Here is an 11,464-nt window from a genome sequence, read left to right as displayed (position 1 = left end):
ATTTTTTATTTTAAAATTAGAAAACTATAAATTTAAAATCCTGTCATGCTTTCAAACGCAATAAAATATTTCTCATCAATCATATTCTCTTAATCGTTTTACGGGGAATCATAAATTCATAAATCATAATCCTAATAATTATTTTTCTTAACAACTTTACTTTATAGCCAAATAAACATAAAAGAAATTTTGGCGTGCGCTAAAATATACGCAGAGAATTGAAGTACAAAAGAAACTATGCCCAAAAACTTATCAAGGATAATAAGAGCATACAAAGAAATAAAAACCTGGCCTCTCAAGTTCATCGATTCAAAATTAGAACCAGCAACAAAAAACAAGAACAAAAAATCAAAGTTATAACTAGTGTGCTGTGACCTGCACTTCCAGCCGCTGTAAGAAAAAAAAATCATGCATCCCCATCTTTAGAAGCACTTCCTATGCACAATAGATGGACCAGACTCATCATATTCAGCCTTTGCAATCCACATCTGCAACGAAACACAAATAAATTTAGACGAGATTACGAAAAAAGAAGTGTTCGAAGATGTGCAGCTAACCTGTTGGAAAGTGCTGAGGGATGCCAAGATGGAGCCTCCAATCCAGACGCTGTATTTCCTCTCGGGCGGTGCAACGACCTTGATCTTCATGCTACTTGGAGCGAGGGCCGTGATTTCCTTGCTCATTCTGTCAGCAATACCGGTGAACATGGTAGTACCACCACTGAGTACGATGTTTCCATACAAGTCCTTCCTAATATCCACGTCACACTTCATGATGGAGTTGTACGTGGTCTCGTGGACACCAGCAGCTTCCATACCTATCATTGAGGGCTGGAAGAGGACCTCAGGGCACCTGAAGCGCTCGTTGCCAATGGTGATCACCTGCCCATCAGGCAACTCAAAGCTCTTCTCCACGGAAGAGCTAGTCTTTGCAGTGTCAAGCTCCTGCTCGTAATCCAGGGCAATGTAAGACAACTTTTCCTTCATGTCTCTCACAATTTCCCGCTCTGCTGAGGTAGTAAAAGAGTAACCACGTTCAGTGAGGATTTTCATCAGGTATTCAGTAAGGTCACGCCCAGCCAAATCGATACGAAGAATGGCATGTGGTAGTGAGTACCCCTCATAGATGGGGACAGTGTGACTGACACCATCACCAGAATCCAGCACAATACCTTCACAAGTAAGATAACAGAATATATGTTATCAACATTTATGTCAATTTACATACTGATTTAGTTGATACAAGATGCTCACCAGTAGTACGACCACTGGCATACAGAGACAGAACAGCCTGAATGGCGACATACATAGCAGGAGCATTAAATGTCTCGAACATAATCTGAGTCATCTTCTCTCTGTTAGCCTTAGGGTTGAGTGGAGCCTCAGTCAGGAGAACAGGGTGCTCCTCAGGGGCAACACGTAGCTCGTTATAGAACGTGTGATGCCAGATCTTCTCCATATCGTCCCAGTTGTTGACAATACCATGCTCAATCGGGTACTTGAGAGTTAAAATACCTCTCTTCGACTGAGCTTCATCGCCCACATATGCATCTTTCTGGCCCATGCCCACCATCACACCGGTATGACGAGGCCGACCAACAATGCTAGGAAACACAGCTCGTGGGGCATCATCTCCAGCAAATCCAGCCTAAGCCACAAAATGATTCAAACAACCAGATCAAATCAAAGGCCAGAAAGCAGACTACAAACAACAAGTTTATGAACAATGAATTTGTACATATACCTTAACCATTCCAGTTCCATTGTCGCAGACGAGTGGCTGAATGTCCTCTCCATCTGCCATTTTGCACTAGTTCTAATAATAATACTAAGAAAGTAGCTTCAATTAGCACAATCTGGGATTCATAAATCGCATAAGGTGTTGATCCGCTTATTAAAATTATTACAGGATCCTGCTTTCTCTTAACACAATCAAAATTTTCCATTTCCCATTAAAATACAGAACCAACATCAAGTCAGGGGACCAACGGCTCTTCTTAACTTTCCAAATTTATAAGCAGCCATCATTAATCAAACAATGATAATAAAAGACACTGGTTTGTTTTGGCGATTGAAAACATAAACAAAAGCATTTTTGGCAATTGAAACCTCATCACAAATAAACAGGACTAGCAACGTCATAAACGTGGATTATACAAACAATGAAAATATCATTTCCAACTAAAAACCATCAATTCCTGAGAATTGACGCAGCATAGAAAATCCAAAAGGAGATTTGTATCATCATCCACGACGATCGTCCAATACAAATTCACGAATAAACTCCATCGGTTAATAATTACTACTAAATCCAACGCCTATTGCATATTGCCTACTAGTAAATTATAAATATCCTCGATCACGATTCGAATTTAATGCATTTCATAGACAAAAAGCAACGGATTCACAAAATACATCTCTCGGAATCAATAACTCTTATAAGCATGCAGATCCGAATCCGATACATCGAAAACCAAAAGAGAAAAATGAGTAGCACCAAATGATTACGACGAGAAAGAATGTATGATCGAATTGAAAATCTCGTGAAAGCTAAATGTACCTTCTGAAATGCAGGAATTGCAGAGAAAGAGTTAGTTGTTCGTTCAGTCTAGGAAAAGAGAGAAGGAAGTTGAGGAATTATAAGAAGCGAATGCGGAAATGTGGGCCGTTGGATTCAAACAGTCTAGATGAACGGTTAATGTGACACGTTGTGGGCCACGCACATTTTGTTACATTCCAATGAATATTTCTTTCTAAAATATTAATATTCCAAAGAAATTAAAATGTTACTTATATCGACCTTCTTCTTCTTGTGAATTAATTCGATGCAGTACAGTAACATTTGATTTTAAACTTATAGAGTAGTTGAAAATATGAAGGCTAAATAGGTAACGAAAATAATTAGGCTAAATAATTCTATTAGTATAATGTGTTCCAAACCTTGTTTTTTAGTATATCAATCATCTCACCCTTCTTAAGGCTTAAGGTCCTGAGAAGGTTCATTTTCCTTCTTTATCTTCCTTATCTTTTCATTCTATCAATTTTGGATACAATCTTTGTAGTGAACATTTCGTAATTGTTTTGATTTAATTGAAGAAAAAATAAATATGTCCTAATCTGCAATGTTTTGATTTAATTGAAGAAAAAAAAACAAATCCGCCCTAATCTACGAGCTGGGTGAAAAGACTTTGATGCCCTTTTGGTGGGAGAATGTAAAGATAAAGTGTCTTTTATATCTTTACTTTATTTTGAGTTTTCCAAAATATTTTCAGACATGAAAATAAATAATTAATTAATTTTTGAAGGTAAAAACAATTGGACAAATAATGGTCAAATAAAATGCTAGCTTCTTGAAGAAGTTTTGAAACACATTTAAATAGTGCACTGCCATTAACTTTTTTAATATAATTAGGTTATTAAATTTATATATTAATTAGCCTTATGTTTGGGTAAAAATTGGAATTGAACTAGAGAGTTTAGTTTGACTTCTATTTATTTAGGTTAAAATTGAGATTTAATCGTTTATTGCAATACTTTTAGTTCGAATTAATTCACAAGCTAAGCAACAACACGAATATGTAATGCTTATATTTACTCAATTAAACTTTTTAATTCTTATATTTTAATTCGCCTCTAATTAATTAAACAATACCATTAAGTTTATAAATTAAATTACAGAATAAGATGAAATTGTATATATTTAAAATTAAATCTAACTTATAAAGTTTGTATAACTTATTAATATAAAGAGTACCGTAAATTGTCACATTATTCAAAATAAACAAGATGCAAAAAATATTATCGTTATTTTAAGTGATAATTTACTTTTTATACGTATATGTGGTGGGAAGTAAGAAATTTATTATTTCCAATATTAAAAATTCATTTAGTATTTGGCCATGTATATCAAATTATGTTATGGTATGAAATTAAACAAAAGAAATAAATAGTCAACTAAAATGTGGTTATTGAATAATACAAACTTCTCAAAGAAGTTTTAAGTTTTTATGATTTAAATTATTCATATATTTAATCTGGATATGTTTAATATCCAATATATATTTTTCAAATGAATTTTTTTAATTAGGCTATTAAATTTATATATTAATTTACTTTTTATTTGGATTAATGACTTGCATAGCACTGTCAATAAACATCTTACTCACACATATTTCTTTATTTGTATATCTTATTCTAATTAACTCATAATATTTGATCATTAGTCATGCATCTTCTTTTTGTTATTAATTTTATTGTTTGTACTTCACTTAGATTATAAATTAAAATTGTATTAATGATTCATTCATTAGGAAGTAGTAAATTCTTTATTTAGAGTGAGACAAGATAAATACTCCCTCTGTTCCATAGTAATAGAGTCATTTTGCCATTTTTGTACGTTCCATCGTAATAGAGTCATTTCCATTTTTAGTAAAAGTCAACACATTTTTCCACACCTACTTTACTCTCTCTTACTTTTTTTCTCTCTCTTCATCTCTCTACCTTTTTCATTTTCCACTTTATTTTCTCTTTACTTAACTCACCTAACACAATTTTTCTTAATCTCCGTGCCCAAAAAAACGCCTCCAGTAATATGGAACGGAGGGAGTACATTTTTTTTAAATCTTCACATTGCTTTGAATTCTTATTTTCTATATATTTATTATATTTTGTATTCATTATTTGAAACTCTTATGTCTCGTGCATAGCACATGTGTTAATACTAGTTTGAGCAAACACTCGAGTATGAATAACATTTCCGTTCTCACTAACAAAAAGTGGTTGAGTAATTAATTGGTGAAAGAAGTTTACCAAAAATAAAAATATTTATTTGAAATAAATTAAAAAGAAAAATGTGTTATTTTAGCTGGAACGGAGGGAGTGTAAAATACAGAAAAGAAACAATGAAAATTGTTGTATCTATATGTGTTACTATAATACTCCATCCGTCCTCTAAAAATAGAAACTTTCAAAATGACACGAACTCTAATGCAAAATTGATAAAATAAGAGAGATATAGAAAGAAAAATCTGTTAGCGGAAAATGAATCTCACCTTGTAAGCGAGAAAATAAATTTTCTAAATTAAAAACTTTTTATTTTTAGAAGCGGACCAAAAGAAAAAAGTTTATATTTATATGAGATGCATGAATTATTAAAATACTAAATTCAAAATTCGATTTAGTTGGATTTGGGTTTCCATTTTTTTTATATGGGCCACGGGTTGAACCTAAAACCCGCTTAAAACCCTCCATCACTACGTCTGCGCAGATTGACAGGGTTGGTTGAAGGAACGAAATGATGTTAAAACGGGGAAAACCTTCCGTCTTAACTATCGCTGAGAAATGCAAGGTTTATTATCTATTTTATGCTTTTGATTTTGAGCCTGTTGTTCATGTCGAGTATAACTTTTTTGGCAGAATGTATTGGCTTCCAATTGGCAGGGTAAGCTCAATACCATCAAAGCCGATTCAAATGATAGGTAATCCTACCAATTTCACAACTAACACACACTACCTCCGTCCTTGAAAAATAGAAACTTTTGAAAAGGTACGGTTTTTATTGCACAATTGGTAAAATTAGAGAGAAGAATCGGTAAAGTGAGAGAGAGGGGGGAGAAAAATGAGTGGACATAGAGTTAGTGGATTTCACTTTCTAAAATAGAAAGTTTATATTTTTAAGGGATGGGGTAGTATAATTCTCCGGTTATTTTGGGTATTCTGATGCTTATTTGTTGTGGTATTTAGCAAAGAGGAGATCTACACTTCAAGAGTGAAGTATATTGTGCAGAAAGGAAAGCCCTATATTTGGGTACCTGAGAAGGAGTTGCATAATGTGGTAACATTTCTTCTCTGAGTGTGTTTGTGTTGTTAGTCATGGTCGTAGCTAACTTTCCTGAGATATGATAATTCATTGTGCACGAAGATTGTTATTCTGTAGTATAATGTTTCAATTCCTCTCTCATATATGATACTTGACTAACATCTCATAGGAACACATTACACTCCTTGCTTGAAATTGACTATCTCTGAACTTTATGCTACTTGGAACAGCTAAACTTGAGACAGCTAGACGCTGGCATATTTGGTCCAAAACATCTGTTTCCATTTTACATTTAGCATGTTTTCACTGAATAGTTGCATATGTATAGACTGTAGAGTACAGTGATCAAGATGCATCAAACTTCTAGAGTATGTCCTAGAAGAGAACTAGACCCACAGTTAACTACTTAAGTTTAAAGAGAACAATGCATGTTTATGCAAGGTAATTGTCACTGTTCCAATAATTGTGAAATTTAGGTGGACTGTTGTGATATTGCAAAAGGAGGGCAATCGGAAAGTTTGGGATGACTTTAAAGTTTAAAGAGTGATCTGGAAGGGTTAACTAGGTATAACTATAACCTAGTTTTCCCGTCTCCCCATGGTGACACAACTGCCAGATTAAATAACTTGAAATATATTCCTAGTAATTACTATCTGAAATTTACTTCTCCTATATGTTGGTAACAGCTATTGTTACTCACCAAGAATAACCTCCAAGATATGAAGTACATCAAAATAAGCAAAGTTGTTATGTACCCATACACAAGTATAATTAAGGATAGTTTGACCTTTACTATTGCTCTTCAAGATCTATGTATTAGAGTTCTTGGAGTTAGGTGGTGGTGCTGCACTGTGGCACATCGAGTATGCTATTGGACTTTTTCAATAAACTAGCTCTGTGGTTTTGTTAGAAATAAAGTTTGTGACTCCAGTAGTGCTACTAGTGGGGAGTGGCTGTATTCATTTCTTATAACTTGATCCATTAAGAAAGTTATTATATGCACTAACCAGTTCTAAAGTTGACAACTTCATATAATGGAAGAAGAGGACTTTTATCAGATATGGATGTTGGCTATGAAGCCTTTATATAGTGATATAAATGAGACATTGTTTTCTTTGAGTAATTATGGAGATTGTACCATCGAAGCTTGTCTGTTTGATACAAAGTAGCTTCTCATTTTTATGTTCTATCTTGATTTGCTAAATTATGGAGATTGTACCATCGAAGCTTGTCTGTTTCATACAAAGTAGCTTCTCATTTTTATGTTCTATTTTGATTTGCTAAATTTTGTGTAAGCGAATGATAGATTGCACATGATTTGCCAATGATAGAATATTTCTAAACCGATGCTACATTGTCATTGTAGAGTATATAGGTTTTATTTGTGTTATCTTGACATGGAAACTGATTTTCATACAAGTCAACTAAATAGACTACCATTATCTATCCACGCGTTGTTCCTTCTAGTGTATATGAAGTTTCTTATGATAGCAATAAGTGGCCAAGTCAGTTTCTCTGTTGGTGGTCTGTCAGTTATCATCAGTGTTTTCTCTTACAGAATACTATTATTGATGAACGTGGCTCTTTTGCTGTGAGCAGCCCCATTCCAGGGCCACTTGCGAGTATACTGAAATCAGTTAAAAAGGTGTGAATTTGCTAAGCTTTATAAGTTTTACATGAAAATATTCTCATTCTCCTTCAACTGTGTGCTCGGCATTTGTAATCTGTTTGGTTAACCCATACGCTATAATGCTATTCAATCTGCTGCTAAAACCAAGAAAAAGGACTTATGAAGGAAATGTTAACTTGTTTTTAGGTCTTTCTGCATACTATGTTTCATATAAGTTTTCCTTCTTGCAGTTGCACAGCTTGCGCTCCGAACAATCCTAAGATATTTATTGCTTTATTTCATGCAGCTACCAGCCAGGGTTGCGCTAATTGGTGATTCTATCCTCCTTGAAGATGAAAAGGTGTAAAGAAGTTCAGATATCACAAGTTAATGATTTTCACTGGATTTTCTTCGTGATGTTGAAATCTAAAGTTGTTTTACTATTGCCTTTTTTCACTGGATTTTCCTGCCTTATTTTTCAGCCACTGTGAGTTGTCTGTAAGAATAAGTGCTATTTCTTGCAACAGCCTTTTTACAATATATGCCATCTGATAATGGTTAGGTTTTGTCCATCAGAATATTCGTTTTATGGCTTGGCAGTTTGAGTATGACGAATATACTTGTGTAAAAATAAAATTTTTGCTGGGCTGATAGACAATCATATTTATAGAATCTGAATACTGTTACAGTGCTACGGCATACATACACTGTGTTCTTATTTAGTAAAAACAAGCTTCCATCGGTGATATTTACAGTGCATTTAATGTCCTGCAATAATGCTTCTGCCCTCTAATTTGAGTATTCTGCTGTAGTATATGGTCACCAAAATGACTTGCTCATGAAAAGAAGGTGTATTATTATTTTCTTTCTTAATATGTTGCAGGCTAAGTTAGCAGCTGAAAGCCTTAAGGAAACCCTGCTAGCGGACCAGAAGGCTGTTGAGGAATTAAACTATTCTGTTTCTGGAATATTGAACTCATCCCATCTTGGTTCTACTTCCCGAGTTGCAAACCTTCAGGAATTACTCCAAGGCGATACACAATACAATCTGTACAAATTCAAGGTAAGGTAAGAATCTCCAGAACTTCCTTGTAGCTTCTTTTCAAGAACAGCAATGTGTGGATTTTAACAACGATGCAACATATTGGCATGGCTCAAGCTTGAGAAGACGGAAGTTAGTAGGACATTTTTGAATGATGGCACTCTATGTTGGTGGACACTTAACAATTTGTGATTGCTGAGAGCTGTGTCATTAAGACAATATATCTGTCTTATTGTCATACGAACCCCAGCACTTCTGAATGTACATATCATTCAATGATGCAGGTCGTGCACGTATATTGACACCAATGCGATAGTTCATGAAGTAAATCTTAAAGATGTTGAAAATTCGAAAGCAGATCGTTTAGGTAAGACACATTCTTGGAGATGTTTGGTGTGCTTATCTTATTTCATATATGAGCTCATAGTAGCTATTTTTTTTAATCTACCTCGTGTGACTTTAGCATCGTACATCTTTGTTGTCCAGCTCAATTTTCAATGAGCCTAATTGATGGAATCAATCGAAGTGAAACAAGGCGTCAAGCTCTTATTCTTTTCTGCATCACTTTCCTAAATGAAAACGCAAAGGTAAGACTTCAATTGCCTACTTTGGATAATGATGATGTATCGCAGTTATTCCCGCCTACTGTCGACTCATGAGATTATATCTTTAAATGATTGATGCATCTAGAATTTCAGATGTTCATGTAAGGCACTATCAGCAACTTGATGGCTACTAAGCTAGAAAGTTACAGCTATATGTTTTCTATTTGGAAGTAATATTTAAACAAATCTCTGTTATGTTTATATGCTGACTTATGTTTTTTGGTTTTTCATGAAGGACGCGTTTATTCTATCAGTAGATATGAAGGGTTTTGACGTGCTTGCCAAAGTTCTTGGTTCAGTCAAGGGTGACGGGTCTCGTGAATATCAGTGGAAGGAGTTGAGATTCGCATTCAAAGACGAGGCATCTGATGCTGAGACATTCTGCCAGCGGCTGCTTGAAATGGAAGAGGAAGCCCTGAAGAAAATCTCAAGTGTCACTGGTTTATGAATATAATTGATCTGAAATGAAAGTAGTAGAAAAAAGGAGTGATGATTTTGCTCATTTCACCACCCAGTATTGAACCCAATCCTGAAGATGGGTTTCTTGGCGGTTGAGACGTGTATATTTGTATCACTGTTGAATTTGCACCAGTTTTTTTTTCCTGCACTTTTCAGGCAGCATTATGTAATGTGTTATTGTTATTTAGAAATGAATCCTTTTTCTTTAAGTAAAATATGCAATGAAAGTCATTATATTGCTCCATGCTCCGATCAAGGAGGGCGAGAGATCAGCGGCCTCATTCTCGCCTACTTCGTCATCTGTGGCCGTATGTATCTTCTCTTTCCCCAGTTCTGATTTCGCCCATCCCTCTCCCTCTTATAATTTAAGCTTTTGTTTGATGACAATGCTCGAATCAGAAGTGGTGCATGTTTGTGGATTGATTTCGTCTTTGCTGTGTTCCGCTTAATTCAGTTCAAGTTTAGTACTATCATTTTTTTGGCCGAATGAACTTGATTATGGATCTCTGTTTGAATCGGTACATGTTGAAAGAACCCGGTCTCAACTATTAATGCGTTGAGCTGGGTGTATCGGTTTTTGCTGCAGTCGGACTTTGAGTTCTGCACTGGCTGCCGTGACACACAGTAAAGAAGAACATCGCCATCAACAGCACCATAACTAGTACATCTTTCTACAGAAAATTATACAGATTTCATGTTTTTTTTTTCCTACAGAAAATTATACTCGAGTCTCTTCTTCAATCAAATATATATGTGGGTGGTCGACTAGTATTACTACTCCCTCCGTTCCAAAATTGTTGAATATTTATGGACTAATTGTTTTGGACTTATATATTTAGTTGAATTGGGTTGATCCACTTTAATTAAATGTAATGGCCCAATTTTAGTATGGGCAGCCCATTGCTTGCTCAGCCCGTTACTAACCATGTGTCACCGATGGCAGCCACGTGTTCCTTTGGATCACTAACACCGGTCGTTTGATCCAGGGCTGTGTTTGTTGTGTGAGTTAAGTGAAGCGCCGCTTCCGTTTTCTTTCTCATTCTATACACTACTCTCTCTCACTCTCTGGTGTGATTTCTCTCTTCCTTCGCTCTACTTTCTCTCACTACATCCAAGGCGGTTACCGCCGGTCTTCTCCTCTGATCTTTAGTTTCCTCCGATGAATCTGTGTTTTAGTTGATTCTATCGGTGAAGTTTTGGAGTTAGGTTACTTTCTCGGTTTTCTTCTGAGTTTGGTGTTGGATCTGACCTAGGGTTTCAAATCTGACTTGGTTGGGTAACTGGTGTGAGAAATCTTGTGTAGAACTTGGAAGATCTACGAGTTTGGTGAAGTTTGAGAGTCGTTGGTGTGAACTGGTGGTAGTCGGTGAGACTGTGGTTTCTGGCTCCTGTGTTCAACGGTTTCTCATCTTGTGACTTGTGGTTGAAGAGTGTGGGGAGGTTCTTGGCCTAGTGTAGTCGCTGTTGTGACCTGAGCCATATCCTTGTTGCTTCTGACCTTGTTTTGTCTGTTCTGTTCAGATCCTTCGGGATCCTTTCTCTTAGTTACTGACTTGTTTACTTAGTGTGCAGGAATTAATCGGTGGAGCTAGAGATTCAAGTCGGTTGTTATACTTGAATATAGCTAGGGTTCCGATTAGGGTTTCTTGTACTTAGCACTTATGTAATCTTGTTCTATCTTTTGTACTCGGCTTAAGCAGTGTAATAGCAAAAGAGGTCCTAGTAATTAGTGTGATGGTGGTCTGATCCCTACAATAGTAGTAGAGTCATTTTGCCATTTTGGTACGTTCCATAGTAGTGAAGACATTTATCTTTTTAGTAAAATTCAACACATTTCTTCTCACTTACTTTTCCCTCTATCTTACTTCTTCTCTCTAATTTTTCCTCTCTCATACTTTATTATCTTTTTATTTAGAGTGAACTACATAAATA

At 35.4% G+C, this 11,464-nt stretch overlaps 2 protein-coding genes across 2 annotated transcripts; one reads left to right on the top strand and one right to left on the bottom strand.

Moving 5' to 3' along the window:
• Positions 1–218: 218 nt before the first annotated feature.
• On the bottom strand, positions 219–2,601 carry LOC121744169 (actin-like). The gene is made up of 5 exons (XM_042137618.1): positions 2,560–2,601; positions 1,744–1,827; positions 1,254–1,647; positions 558–1,171; positions 219–488 (listed from the first exon to the last, which is right to left on the bottom strand). Exons 2-5 carry the CDS (start codon positions 1,801–1,803, stop codon positions 423–425), a joined length of 1,134 nt encoding a protein of 377 aa, XP_041993552.1. The 5' UTR covers positions 1,804–1,827; positions 2,560–2,601; the 3' UTR covers positions 219–422.
• Positions 2,602–5,198: 2,597 nt separating this feature from the next.
• LOC121743361 lies at positions 5,199–9,776 on the top strand. Its single transcript, XM_042136652.1, has 9 exons — positions 5,199–5,346; positions 5,415–5,476; positions 5,742–5,832; positions 7,376–7,462; positions 7,734–7,787; positions 8,310–8,494; positions 8,753–8,835; positions 8,955–9,055; positions 9,309–9,776. Exons 1-9 carry the CDS (start codon positions 5,293–5,295, stop codon positions 9,519–9,521), a joined length of 930 nt encoding a protein of 309 aa, XP_041992586.1. The 5' UTR covers positions 5,199–5,292; the 3' UTR covers positions 9,522–9,776.
• Positions 9,777–11,464: the final 1,688 nt, after the last annotated feature.

The sequence above is a fragment of the Salvia splendens genome, chromosome 8, assembly GCF_004379255.2.
Source record: "Salvia splendens isolate huo1 chromosome 8, SspV2, whole genome shotgun sequence".
NCBI lineage: Eukaryota > Viridiplantae > Streptophyta > Magnoliopsida > Lamiales > Lamiaceae > Salvia > Salvia splendens.
This window is presented reverse-complemented; position numbering and strand designations above follow the sequence as displayed.